The sequence below is a fragment of the Mya arenaria genome, chromosome 3 (genome assembly GCF_026914265.1).
Source record: "Mya arenaria isolate MELC-2E11 chromosome 3, ASM2691426v1".
In the NCBI taxonomy this organism is placed as follows: Eukaryota; Metazoa; Mollusca; class Bivalvia; order Myida; family Myidae; genus Mya; species Mya arenaria.
The window spans coordinates 47,665,871-47,681,336 of NC_069124.1; the positions used below are offsets into that span (position 1 = coordinate 47,665,871).

At 36.8% G+C, this 15,466-nt stretch overlaps 1 protein-coding gene across 1 annotated transcript; it reads right to left on the minus strand.

The window, feature by feature from the left end:
- Window positions 1-1,542: 1,542 nt before the first annotated feature.
- Window positions 1,543-14,148, minus strand: LOC128226554 (vacuolar protein-sorting-associated protein 36-like). The gene is made up of 13 exons (XM_052936491.1): window positions 13,955-14,148; window positions 9,990-10,058; window positions 9,483-9,553; window positions 9,106-9,220; window positions 8,791-8,871; window positions 8,435-8,551; window positions 7,750-7,827; window positions 7,264-7,398; window positions 6,797-6,862; window positions 5,201-5,265; window positions 4,400-4,484; window positions 4,056-4,132; window positions 1,543-2,505 (listed from the first exon to the last, which is right to left on the minus strand). Exons 1-13 carry the CDS (start codon window positions 14,048-14,050, stop codon window positions 2,412-2,414), a joined length of 1,149 nt encoding a protein of 382 aa, XP_052792451.1. The 5' UTR covers window positions 14,051-14,148; the 3' UTR covers window positions 1,543-2,411.
- Window positions 14,149-15,466: the final 1,318 nt, after the last annotated feature.

Below are 15,466 nucleotides of genomic sequence, written 5' to 3' on the forward strand. Positions count from 1 at the left end.
CATGAAATAATTTGGCTATTATCAAAATTCACTTTAAGCACCAGAAATGTATGTTTCTAACAGACAAAATATTCTAAAATTATGAAACATGAAAAGTATTAATGACATTTCGTAAAACTTCATTACACAAAAGTACTCGAAATTTTACAGCATAACACAAATTTCGAGTACTTTTGTGTAATGAAGTTTTACAGCATAACACTAGAAAACAGCTAGAACATACCACATTATATTTCAAGTATTATAGTACGCATAGTTTAAAATGGCTGTCAGTGTATGTAAGAGGAGTTAGCACCGTTAAAGGTAATATCTGTCAGGTCATTTATACATACTATGCAACACGGATTATTAACCCGTTCAAGTGTTTTGCTTCATAAATGTTTATTTTTTTCTTTAAGGTTAAAGACGGTGACATCACCATTAAATAATATTTCAAAGTATTAATAAAATGTAAAGTAATATATGAGCCGCATCTTGCGATTTTGGCAATTTTGAACAAAATTTGGCTTTCAACATTTTCTGCGGTTTTGATTTTATTGTTTGAGTTTATCAAGGTCTGCCCGCGCCCATTGGCTGCATTATGGCTTGACCCCGCCGTGACGCCATCACGACTTAAATTGTGTTTATTTAAATGCCATAAGTGACATGAGATAGAAGTGACAGCAATTCGCAGTCAAATCCAGACATTGGAAGACTTGAAGAAACAGAGTGAGATACAATAGATCCTGGTGCGATACCCTAGCTCTTTGCGAAGAGACCTCTTGGTTTTTTAACGTGCTCGGTGTAAAGCACCGATACACAGGATACAACTTTCCTGGGTTGAACCAGTACTGAGAACACCACTTTTCCTTTGGATGCCGAGCGCCAGGCAAGGGAGCTACTTGTACCAGCTTTTAACGTCTTTCGGTATGACGCGGCCCGTGATCGAACCCACGAACATCCGCTCCGTAGGCGGACGCCTTAACCACAAGGCCACGGAGACGGTCTTCTGCGGTTTTGAGGTGGGTGTGTAAGCTTATTTATACTCGCACTCGGGCCTTGCCCATTCGGCGAGTGCTCCGTTAAGATTGTTAGTCATTTTAGGTTTTTTTGGAGCAATGTGCACAGACAAAATGTAACCCTGGTTAGAGCTACCCTGGTTCTTTAACGTGCACCACTGTATAGCACTGTCACACGGGACCCCCATTTAACGTCCCTCCCGGAAGACGATTAGTTTTTTTAGTGATGCGACGGGGGATCGAACCAAAGATAGAATGTGGGTTTAGAAAGTGTAAAAACATATTATTTTCAATAATGTCTGATGCTATATGGTAAAACAAGTTGAGACTTAAAGTATTTTTGTGATATTGGGCCTGTGAATGTGATGTCGAGCCATTGTCAGAGTTAAATTTTATGTTTAAGTAAGTATACTGTACAAAACAGGACATTTCAACATAAACTTTTTGATTGGGTGATGAACTATATGGATGCAGCTCGTTAGCCTACCACAATGATTTGTGCTGTCATAATGCTAAAGTTGCACTATTAAAAGCTAATAACAACACATTTTAGTGTTATATTTTTTCATGAAAAACTTAGCAATTTTAAAAATCTGATAAAAAATTCGATCTATATCAGTCAATTTATTATCTATATTTCATGTCAAGTTTTTCTTGAATGTAAACAATGGCAGTTGTATTATGTGTATACTGTACACCTGTTTATTGTTAAAAACAAAACATACACACAAAAATAGAAAAAAAGGTGACCCTACAGTACAAGAAACATACACTTCTTGAAGAGAAATAACAAATAAAAGTTATGTACCAATTATATGTATACTATACATAAGAATTATACACACTACTTGAAAAGAAATCTTCATAGAAGTCAGGTACCAATTACATGTATACAAAAGAATTATAAAATATCATTAACAACAGTCATCGAAATGAGTCTTTTGGATGAACAAGCCTGAATTCAGATACTAATGCTTGGCATTACATTTTTGAACAAGCTCTGCTGTATAAAACCCAGAATTTGAGCAAGCCCGAAGAAAGCATTTTACCAGTGCAGGGCTTGTGGGCTTATGCTAATTTCGACCACTGTTACAACATATTGCACTTAATACAATTTCAGGTTGCGAACATCAATTAAATACTCAGCTCTACAAGAAGTACATAAATCACAACTGATAATATAATGGAGCAAGATTCCAGGTATGGCATGTGTACGCTATGCTTAAGATATTTCTAGAAACTTGAGCCTGCTTATTTATTTAATGTCACTTAGAGCTTCACTGCCACACCCTTGATACATATTAAAAAATATTTGTCCCTGTGGGTTCCAAGGAAAGGAATCCAAAACAGATTATGTCTGGAAATGGTATCATCAAAGTTCAAAAACATTAAGGGTTTTGTGTCTGGAAGTGTTCAGGTTGTCGTCAGAAAGTGATTTGGGTAGAAGCGAAGTCCTTCCTCAGAATCGTCCCGACATACCCCACCCTCTCTCTCTGTCAGCAGTAACCTGCAATACATGTTTATCATTAAAAGATAGACATTAAGTTTATTTTATTAAACTAAAAAAACCTTTATCAATTCAATAGTAAGTTGATGAGAAATCAAATAAACAGGAATATTCAAACTAGATCAAAGCATTCTCCTGATATTGCACGGAAATATGTTTTTACATTAGAGGTCACAGCGACGTTGACCTTTGACCTTGTGACCCCCCAAAATATAGGAGTTTTCTAAACCTCATGATCAACCTCCCTACCAAGTTTGGTGAACCTAGGTCAAACCATTCTCAAGATATTGAGCGGAAATGTTTTTTACATTGGGGGTCGCCGCGACCTTGACCTTTGACCTAGTGACCCCAAAAACAATAGGGATCTTCTACACCTCATGACCAACCTCCCTACCAAGTTTGGTGAACCTAGGTCAAACCGTTCTCAAGATTTTGAGCAGAAATGTTTTTTATATTGGGGGTCGCCGCGACCTTGACCTTTGACCTAGTGACCCCAAAAACAATAGGGATCCTCTACACCTCACGACCAACCTCCCTACCAAGTTTGGTGAACCTAGGTCAAACCATTCTCAAGATATTGAGCGGAAATGTTTTTTACATTGGGGGTCGCCGCGACCTTGACCTTTGACCTAGTGAACCCAAAAACAATAGGGATCTTCTACACCTCATGACCAACCTCCCTACCAAGTTTGGTGAACCTAGGTCAAACCATTGTCAAGATATTGAGCGGAAATGTTTTTTACATTGGGGGTCGCCGCGACCTTGACCTTTGACCTAGTGACCCCAAAAACAATAGGGATCTTCTACACCTAATGACCAACCTCCCTACCAAGTTTGGTGAACCTAGGTCAAACCGTTCTCAAGATTTTGAGCAGAAATGTTTTTTATATTGGGGGTCGCTGCGACCTTGACCTTTGACCTAGTGACCCCAAAAACAATAGGGATCCTCTACACCTCACGACCAACCTCCCTACCAAGTTTGGTGATCCTAGGTCATGCGGTTTTCCAGTTATCGATCGGAAACGAAGTGTGACGTACGGACGGACTGACGGACTGACGGACTACCGGACTGACGAACAGGGCAAAAACAATATGTCTCCCCCAGAGAGGGGGAGACATAATTCTATTGAGGATGCTATGAGCATATACCTATATCTGACTCACTGCACAACTCAAAATGTCATATAATTTCATATGAAACGGCTGCTACAATATAACATCAAATATAATCAAGAGCACCGCAAGCGGATGCCAATGCTCGCTTGTTTTGTGTCAATCAAGGGAAATAACCCAATCAAATTTTAAGGTCAGAGTTATCGGCCTTGCTACACATGTTCAAATTGTCACTGGTAACATGTGTATTAAATTACATGTGAATATTTTGAACCATTATTCAGTTAAGATCAAGGTTAAGTTTCTGCACAACAGCACCACCTGCAACAGCACCACCTGCAACAGCACCACATGCAACAGCACCACCTGCAAAGGTATGACTAGATCTGAATGTTTTTTTTTCAGAAAAGAAGAAAAGTTAATTATAGCTTTCTTGCCTTTCTTTTGTGAGTATCACAGATAATCCAATCAACTGAGCCAGCTCCTCAGCTGTTAAAGATCCACTGCCTTGAACCTGGAACATATATTGTATACCCAGAATCATTACTAAGAAGGCAAATAATAATGTCATCATTTTAGAGTAACGGCCTTTCTTTATAAACATGTGCAAAATTATTATATGATTATTATGATTTGTTTAATAGTTGAGGAAATATTCTTTCAAAGGTGAAACAATATATTAAATCTGCAGAACCCTGTTTTTTCTAAAACCCTGTTAAACACTATGAAAGAGTCATATAAAATAATACATCCTTCCACCAAGGAGTGCTATATGACTCACAGCTTCTACAGTTTGCCTGATGACCTCTGTCTCACTGTGGGTATTGGACTGGAGAACTACCACCCCGCTGTCAAACGTCCGCAGCCTGAATGAGAATACACATTAGTTTACAATAATTTCTCAGTGTGTTTGAATGTTACCAAAACAAATAGCTTACAGAATCAAAGTTTGAGACGTTTTCCTTGGTTGAAACCAGTACTGGCGTCCATTTTGGAGGCAATGAAAAAGAACAGATAAACCATAAGACCCTCAAGTTTACAAGTTATCTTACAATGGTAATATACCAAGAAACATTATTAACATATAATTTATATTATTCATTGGTAGCTTAGCATCTTGCATTGAAAAATTTAGTAACTCGATTTAATTTTAATATGAATTATGCAGGCTCTGGTCAATAAATTTGCCGGACATTGACACTTGAAAAGTTGTCCAAAAAAACTTCTTTTGAGTACTACTGTTTCACTAATTTAAGACTAGAGCACCACAGATTGAATGCAAATGCTGTCTGTCCTAGTTTTCTCAGCTAAATAATAGGCATAACTCAATTATTATTACAGCCAAAGTTATGTGCACTTGGCGCCATATACTTGAGTGTATTCTATCTGGCAACATGTGTACCAGGTTTTAATTGAATATTTTATACGGTTTTTGAGTTATAGCCAATGTTAGAGTTTTTGCGCAACAACACCCACATCACCAAGCCTATGACAATACCTGGACTATTTTCTTTGAAAAAAAGACGAGCTAGGTAATAAAGCTGACCTGTCCATTGGCCATAATAGGGTTACCATGACGTACCTGATAGGTAGCTTTAGATACTCAAACATCTCACAAGCATTCAGTAAATCCTCGGGTGAAATCAGCTGAAATAGATTTTTTAACAAGAGCTGTCACAGTATGTGACGAATGCCCCCCACGAACAAGGTCAGTACATGAAAAGTTGATCTTGCCTTTACGTGTCAAATACATATGGCAAGTTATTTTAAATTGCCTCTGAACATAAAAAAATACCACCCATACTTGACAACCTACACTGTTATGTCCTTATATTCAGAATTCCCTTGTGAATAAACACTTAGTGTAACTTTCACCTTATAGGTAGGGACATGGGTCTTGCACACGACACGTCGTCTTCGTATGTGGAACACATGTAGCAAGTTATTTTAAAATCTGTCCATACAAGAGAAAGTTACAGCCCTGACACGACAACCTATACCCCATGTCCTTGTATGCAGCACTCCATTGTGAATAAACACTTAGTGTGACCTTGACCTTTGAGGTAGGGACACGGGTCTTGCACGCGACACGTCGTCTTGGTATGTGGAACACATGTGGCAAGTTAATTTAAAATCTGTCCATACAAGGGAAATATACAGCCCGGACACGACAACCTATACTCTATGTCCTTATATGCAGCACTCCATTGTGAATAAACACTATGTGTGACCTTGACCTTTGAGGCAGGGACACGGGTCTTGCACGCGACACATCATCTTGGTATGTGGAACACATGTGGCAAGTTATTTTAAAATCTGTCCATACAAGAGAAAGTTACAGCCCGGACACGACAACCTATACTGTATGTCCTTATATGTAGCACTCCATTGTGAATAAACACTAAGTGTGACCTTGACCTTTAAGGTAGGGACATGGGTCTTGCACGCGACACGTCGTCTTGGTATGTGGAACACATGTGGCAAGTTATTTTAAAATCTGTCCATACAAGGGAAAGTTACAGCCCGGACACGACAACCTATACTCTATGTCCTTATATGCAGCACTCCATTGTAAATAAACACTAAGTGGGACCTTGACCTTTGAGGTAGGGACACAGGTCTTGCACGCGACACGTCGTCTTGGTATGTGGAACACATGTGGCAAGTTATTTTAAAATCTGTCCATACAAGAGAAAGTTACAGCCCGGACACAACAACCTATACTCTATGTCCTTATATGCAGCACTCCATTGTGAATAAACACTAAGTGTGACCTTGACCTTTAAGGTAGGGATAGAGTCTTGCACGCCACACGTCGTCTTGGTATGTGGAACACATGTGGCAAGTTATTTTAAAATCTGTCCATACAAGGGAAAGTTACAGAGCCGGACGGACGGACGGTGCGATTTTAATATGCCCACCTTCGGGGGCATAAAAACAATGTATGCAATGTAAACTGTAACACTTAAACCTGGGTCTAATAACAGTCCTACTCCCAGCTTATAATTCATGAATTAAAAAAGGCTGAATTTGATAAAACACATTAGCAGACTTAATGGCATAAGAATGATCTACTTTCATGAAAACCAGAGTTTAAAATTGTTTTAATACATTAATTCAAAACATTGTTACGACATATTCAAATCATTAATTGTTAAATACTATAAATGCACAATACCTCCATTCCTCTGGCTCTATTCACCCTACAGTAGACATCAGTCATGGTCATCATACCCCCACACTCCTGAAACAACAATTGTATATACAGAGTCAGAGACATTACTTTGTTTTTACTTATCCATTTCAAAATGACTTTGAAACATTTTTTTACAACATTGTATTAGTTACTCTCAGGAACACAATATCACAAGACTGTATGGTTTTATGTTGTGGAGGAAACTAATGTACCCGGGGAAACCTTATTGTCGTCTGGCTAAGTCAAGTAAGTGACAACTGTCTGAACACAGATGCACCCAAATCAGATACATTGAAGGAATTCAACATATCTATTTCTTTGATTTGACCCGGAACATCGGCTAATTTGTATGGGCTTATTCATTTTAAATGACTTCGAAAAGACACTACAGCATTTCATGTAACATGTTTTTAGATGGCTTTTACCAAAACCTTCCTCCTAAACTATACCTGTATGGGCTTTTCAAGGACTTTTCCAAGTTCCCGTGCCAATTCCTGGTAGTACCTGTCCCCAGTTCCGTGGGTCTCCCGGGTAACGGGGTTCGGAATGCCCATACTGAGCAGGTATGCTTTAAACTTCACTGTCTGCAAAGACACGCATGAAATATTTTAGAACATCGGTAAAGTATTTATCAATTGACAAAATACATTATATGTTCTGTTATACATCAAACTTTTGTTCCACAGAAGAAAGTAATATTGATAAAAATTCTTACAAACAATAAAGCGCCTACATTTGATAACAAAATGATTGATCATAAATGGAAAAGTAGATCTTTAATATGCATGTACATGTACCAAAAACCCCATGCATATGTGTTTGTAGTATACAGTAGAAACTTGCTTCATAACACAGACGACACCCTTTCTCCTCCTCCCCCATACCCCATCCTGAAAAACTCGCAACCCCAACATATGAACACTCTGCTAACACACCTCATCCTCTGTGATATCACCCTGTTTGTCTTTGATTTTGTTCACTATCGTCTTTGACAAGGCTACCATATCCTTTGCCTGCAAATAAAGAAATACAACATACTGAGATCCCACTATTTCTATTAAATTGTCTTTATACAAATCAGAATATTAAATAGAAAGGTCTTTAGCTCATTTGTTATCTAGTGTCTCAACAAAAGTATACATGTAACTATGGAGTAACTTCCGAGTAAGTATTACAATTCTGAACTTTGAGAATGCTACACGCTAGTATTCACAAATTATCTCTTTTAATAATATTAAGACTTTAAGTGTACAGATCTTATAATATGATGGCTATATGGCATAATGTTTTAATTTTGCAAGGTGCTTTTTGGCCATGTCACTCAATTTATGTTTTATTTTAACTCTTTTTGTGATATCCTAACATATAATTTTGATTGACATGGCTTTATTTATTCATATATATTGTTCTGCAACTAGATGTCTTAATTTTAAAATGCGTGTAAATTGTAATTTTATGTTCAAATAAATACATCTATCTATCTAACACCATTATCTCAACAATTTTCCTCGGTTTAACATTCGGCCATCTAATCGATTCATGAACATTCCCAAAATTGAATCCCTCGCAAAGTTTCAGCAATCTAAAACACACATAAATATTACTTCAGACTCAACTTGCCTTATCCATGAGTTTTTTCAGATCCTGGAATGACTGACTGATGGAGGAGTCTGTCTGCTTGTTCCTTTGTTGTAAGGAGCGCTCAATGCCAACAATACCTGGCCTATGGCGGCCTCCCTGAAAGAAAAAATACACATCAGTGTCGTATGATTTGTTTGGTGCCCGGGATAATTTTAAAAATAGCATGCATGGAGGCTTTCATTTCATTTGCTGGCAAGGGCATTTAAACATTTTAGTGGCTAAAATGAGATCTGTGATGTCTTAGGTTAAGATCTTGGATGAGTAAATGGAAATCAATTTGGAGGTTAAAATAGACTATGAGAAGTAGTTAACTGTCTCTTGTGGACTTAACCTACCGTAACACCAGCCTGGCCAGGGGGCAGCACCTTTTCCTTCCACTTCTGATCCTTGATCGCCTGGGTAAAGTAGCGCATAAACTGCAATACAGAAAAAATGTGGTCAACATCAAAACCATCCATGTGTTTATCTTCAGGCCATGAAAACAAACAATTAACACAAATATTTCACTTATTCTTTAGGTGTATTTAATTGTCTGTTCCAAAAACTTTATTCTTTCAACCTACAACAACATTTTCCTTGTTCATTCCATCGTTACAGAAGAAATAAAGAAGAACAAAGATCAAACAATTACTTAATATTAAAGAGCTCACCTCTGATTGACCGCTGTCCCTGAAGGAGAGCCGTATATAGTCAAACTTGCTGCTGGCAACTGGACCCGAGGTCTGGCCAGGCTCAGGGGCTGTCAGGTGAACAACTATCTTGGCACTGAAGAAAAAGAAACTCACCATGACAATAGGTAGATTGTTTGCTAAAAGCAAACATTAATATCCACAAAAACGTTGACAAATGACAAAGAGTCACCTCAGACAAGAGTCAATAAGTTATTTCAGATGAAAACTTTCATGTATGTCTGTTTATAAGTATTAAAAAATCACCTTATGCTCTCTTTTAACAATTAATGTAGAATCTGTGGTCCTCTAAACTTTTCCTGACACGAAACATGTTCATGGCTTTTTAATTTTCTTACCTTTTAGCAAAACCTGAAGGCTGCTCCTCCAGATAGACAACAAGTGGAAGAGGCAGGCAAAGGCAGCTGGTCTGTGATATATAACATATAATTATAATGCTTGACTCTGACCAAACTTACTATCGATTGAAAACAGAACGATAATTAGTCAATAATTTATTATTTTTGTGCAAACCCTTCACTCATTATTTTATAACTACAAATTACTCATGTTTTTCCTCACTTGAAGAAAATTTCTGTTTTCAAATGTACATTTCAATAATCAATTATGAACAACTCACTATCGATGGTTACCAATGTTGACCTTCTTGATCAAATTTCAATTATAATTCTTATTGAACAGCAATGGAACAACACTTGTGTTTTATATTACACAATTTAAAAAGCTCATCATATTTAAATGCTTACGGTACTAGAATGTTCGTGTTTCAAGTAAGATAATTCAATAAGTCTAATAACAAATTACATTTAATATAATCTTATATGTAGGTGAACTTGAAAACAAACCTTTCCATAGTTTTCTTTCCAGAGCAATTTGTGACTTGTTAAACTTAAAATGCCACCAACAAAGTTAGTCTGAAATGAGAGGAAAACAGACAGATACACGTTTTTCATAAATGCCAGTATACTACCGTACTGATGATTTCTGAAAGGCAAGATTTTGACAGACCAGATGAGACTGCAATCATTCAAGAATTTGTCTTGTCCAAATATATATTTTTTTAAGCCTGGAATATCTTTATCTCAAAAACTTTCGACAAAATTTGGATACTCTATGTATTAAATGCAAGAGTTAAATATAATAATTTTCACCTGGATTTGTCAGCCGATCCGCGACAATGGGACAAAACGAAGCCCGGTCAACTCAGCCCAATTACCTTTTTGGCCCAGTAACCATTTTGGTCTGATCCATTTCAGCCAATCTTTGTATTATTATTATTAAAAAATATCCCAAATTAACAGCGATGTGTTTATCTAACATCTATGACATCAATTCTATATAGAATATTAAGTTTACAAACATATTATTTTTTCGTCTTTGAGAGACTGAAAAGAATGGCAAAAAGTAGATAAATTTTTAAAAAAAAGTCTGCTGAAATTGTACCAGGCTGTAAAGGTAATTGGGCCAATTTGACCCGATACCGGACAGAACATAAGTCATTAATATGTTACATTACAATACACTCAACGAGTAAGACCCACTTTCCGTTTCCCTCCGCGGATTTTCTCTAGTAAGAATCTTTTACAACTAACAATGTACATAAGCATAAAAAAAAAAACTTCTGAACAAGAACGTTTTCTTGCTTATCTGATAAGATGCTGAGTTCCACTGTGGGGTCATAAAATCGGACGATTACCATCGCTATCTTTCTTTTTTAACTCCACGGTAAACCAGCCACTTGGAGGAACTCGGGGGAATTAAATGAGGGAAACAGTTTTACCCTCGGAGGCAGTCTGCAATCATGGACTTTATCCCTCAATGTGATTGAGGAAAGTGGGTCTAACTCATTGAGTGTACTGTGCAAGAAGCATACATGTGAAATCTACCGGCGGTAGGTAAAATATACCGCTTTTGAGACCCTTCTAACGCCATACCGCTTTCCCGTTGAAATCTACCGATATTGAAAGCTCTTTGAAAAAAAACCCTCAATTTTATATAAAATTGGCCTCGTACTTTCTTTTAAAAACCTCAAAATTCTATCAACCATGCTGAAATACCATATTAATCTGTCACTTTAAAGAACATGGTGCAATAAACAACTTGTCAAATCACTTCACACTTTAGCCGAGATCGTTGCTAAGTTACCAGTATGGTACAGAAGACCACTAATCAGCATTCTTTGTTAATTGGCATCCAACTAATTAGCATTTTGTAAATATCAAAAACATTATAAAACTGTCAAAACATTCAAGAAAACAACATTTCCAATGTGTTATAATTATCTACTGTGTATAAAATTTTACGACAAGTTGGAGTGAAAATTGACAAACACAATTCTGCAGTCGTCTGCACTTACACTCCGACCTGTTTTGGCAGTCTGATTTTATTTTTTAGCTGCTCTTCTGAATATAAACTTGTTTTTACAAGTCAGAGGTAATATTCCTTCTATTTCTCAATCAAAAACAGTGACATTTGACAAGTCTCTCAACCATGACATATTTTATGCCTCTCTCAACCATGTGATTTCATTTTTTAGCTGCTCTTCTGAATATAAACTTGTTTTTACAAAGCAGAGGTAATATTCCTTCTATTTCTCAATCAAAAACAGTGACATTTGACAAGTCTCTCAACCATGACATATTTTATGCGTATTTTCCAAAAATCTAAATAGAAAGAAATTATCAAGTTTTTGTTAACATTAATGTTTCCATCATTGTTTTTACCTGAAAATTAAAGGAAATATAAATTCTACCGCTTTTGACCCCAAACTACCGCTTTTGAGACCTAAATCTACCTCTCTGTCATTGCCAAAGATTCACATGTCTGCAAGTAGTCCGACTAAAGTTATTTTTTACCAAAAGGTTTAGAGCACCTAGTGACTTATCTTGTTATCTGATGTGTTCACATATTATGCACCATTATGTCAATCCCTAAGTTCGGAAGTATACTTAGGATAGCCAGGGAAATGGACCGTGTTTTTACCTACCAGGTGGCTCCCCAGTGCCGGCTGAATGCAGTGGTTATGTCTTGGGGAATGGGCCTTACCTAGGGTCACTAGGGTGCGGGGATTTTACCAGCAGTTGGTCCCTGCAGGACAGGGATTCTGCCCGGGCTTGGCTGGACCGAAAGTCAAAGTCCCCGCTATTCCCCAGACCTGGGAGGGCCATGGTTACAGTTAACTGGTGCATTAGCCACACTATCTCGCTGTCTAAATATGTTTTATAATTCTTAATAACACAGATCAAAATAAAACCTGTTACCTGTACCCAGGCAAAGCCAAAGGGCAATACAGTTAATATAAATACTATGGAACTGATTAGCAGGGCTAGTGCCGAGTAGTGGACTAATTAGCAGGGCTATCAATGGGATCAAGACAAATCGGCCCCTTACCAAATCGGCCTACTACCAAATCGGCCCCTAAGACGTTTCGGCCCTGCCATTTCGTCCCCTTAATTAAAATGACTCGAGACGTTTCGGCCCCTTAGTGATTTTCAACAGAGACATTTCGGCCCCTTAATTTTATTTTATTTTTTATCTTGAGTATAAAGTAAAACATTGTAGGTCTTCTTATAAATGTAAATGAGATCTGTAAATAAGTTGTAAATAACATATTTAAATTTACAAATAGACAAATATGCATGAAAAACAATGATATGACTGATTTAAAAAATACCCTGATTTTTAAAATAAAATGTTAGAAAATCTAAGAATTTTTATTTGTTTTAACTGTTAATTATTAATTGATCATTAAAGACTTCAAAGAAAAATTGTCTTTGAACCATGCGTTCTTTGCAAGGCAAACTGTGGGTGTGAAAAAGACATTCAAAAACGTGTGAATGAATAATTGTCTTTAATTTGTTAATGTTATTTACAGTTGATTGGTATTATTCTGTAAGTGTGAGAATTAGCGGTTGGGAAAGTCGGAACAATCCTTGTAGACGTATTTATAAGCTTGTAAACACAAAGTGTCACAATACCAACGCCTGATACCTCTGTGGAATGACAATTCGCCATAAGACCGTCTGTCTAAAAACACCTTTTAAGCCAGTATGGTTTTGCATACGTATTCAATATAAGATTAATAATAGTTTTTTTCATCCTTACCTGATTTGAATATAAATTACTGAATTTCATAAAATGTATAACTTTCTTTCCATGTGTTTGTTTTTTATTATTAAATTGTAGTTAATAAGAAGATGTACTGTATAATAATAGTTCTTATAAAATATCTGTTCTCTTCTGTTCATAAATCATTATCCATCAATATCCATCTTAAAAGGCATCTGGTGTTTGGTCAAGACTGATGTTAGACAATGGACATGTCATTATACATATTATTAGCAACATAGTTGTGTATAATATTTAAAGATTATTTAAAAAAAATAAGTTTAAACATTTCTTCTTCAACTCTATTTCGTTTTATAAAAATATCTCGTGAAGAAATCTTTACATGTTTTCAAGTGTACAGATATTTTCTTTAAATCTATTTTTATCTATACCTTTGTATGCATGTATACAGTATAGCTTTGTCTATTAAAATAAGGGCCGAAACGTCTCGGTAATCAGGGGCCGAAACGTCTACGTGATGGGGACGATTTGGTAAGGGGCCGAAAAGGTAACCGTTTGAACTAGGGGCCGATTTGGTAAGGGGCCGATTTGTCTGGTAGCCCTATCAATGGGTCGATGACCTGTAAATTTATCACGTTAAATGGTTGTGAGTCTAATGGAAGTGTTAGGTTCCCGGAAGTTGTCAATACAAACAATATTATGAATATAGTCAATTAGACTTAGTGATAGTGTAGTTTTGTACCTTATCCGCGCCATCATAGAGTGCTACGCCGACTTGTTGAGTGATGTGGACCTCTCCCAGGGCGGGCGAAGTATCTGACCAATAAAATCGATTCATAGCTTAGTTAAATCTGGGACTAAGGCCTGGTTAGAATCATTAAACTCTTAAATTCAAAACAAATGTACATGTTTCGTATTTACAAAAAATATGTTGATTTCTTGGTAGCACTCGTTACTTTTGCAATCAACAGTTTCATAAATGGTTACAGACCACAAAGCACAATACTTTCTCGTTGTTACAAGTTATATGCAGCGGTTACTTCCCCTATCATTTTTTACCATCGATATGGCATCTATGAAATGGAACAATTAATAGTAAGTAATGAAATGTTTTTTTTTGTGTCAAAAGATTGTTATATATTAATTTGAAAAAAAAACAACATTAAAAACTATCGTGTCTTAACTATATGCTAAATTTGGTTGAGTTCAATACATGATTTTATTTCTAAGGTTCCGGCAACACCAAACATTTTATACATTAGTGCTTGTATGTGAATCCATTTTAGGAGCGGTTTCATGAATTGAAATTAAAAGGGGCGTAAGTTAGGGGCACAACCTCATGACATTCGCCCTGTCTCGAACCGGAATTGAAATGGTTTAAGAAGTTGGCAGTGGTAGGTGGGAGATCGTACTCGCCCTAGAAAAAATAAGTATTTTCGAATACGAAATGGTGCATTTTGGGCGTATTTTCTAACCTTTTTCTCCGATTTGGACATAAAAAGTAATTTTTGACAATATTAGGGGTAAGGGGGGGGGGGGGGGGGCGTGGCCTGAATCTGCTAATTCATTTAAGAAAGACACAATGTATGAACATTGACAGTACATGCAATGACGCTCAAGGGACTTAAAGTAAGTAGAAAAGTCAAATATATTGCGTTTGCGATTATACAACCTAATTAAATATGATGAACTGAAATATTACGATGAACTACGTCGAATGGATATGTCCGGATAAGTAGTTATCTATCATTCCGTGACCTATTAAAACATATTCCAATTCCGGGAAAACATGGTATTTCATTACATTTGTATTACTATAAAGGAAAAGGCACAAATAAATTTCCTTTAGTAAATGTAAACGTGGATAGTGTTTTATGACAACATATCAACAATGTTCTTCAAATAGGCGAATATGTTCAAGGGCTCCTTAATTACTTATGGGTATGATTTTGTCACAATATTATTAAGCTAAAATGATAAAAATATAGACAAACGGGCAAAGACAGGTAAAAAGATCCTACGTGATAATCTGCTACGTGGAAACGAGAAAACCCGTCGCGCGAAAAAGTCCTCACGAAAACACAAAGGCGCCAAATGAAGGGCGAAAGCGTAGCAAAAGTATAGTCCGTCAACGTGAAAATCCACCCTTCCGATAGGTCGTGTTTTTGTCTTCGATTTGGCGGCTTTTCGCCTTCAGTTTTCGCATTTTCTCGTAGCGGACCAAAAACTCGCAACACTTGCACACACCAAACCG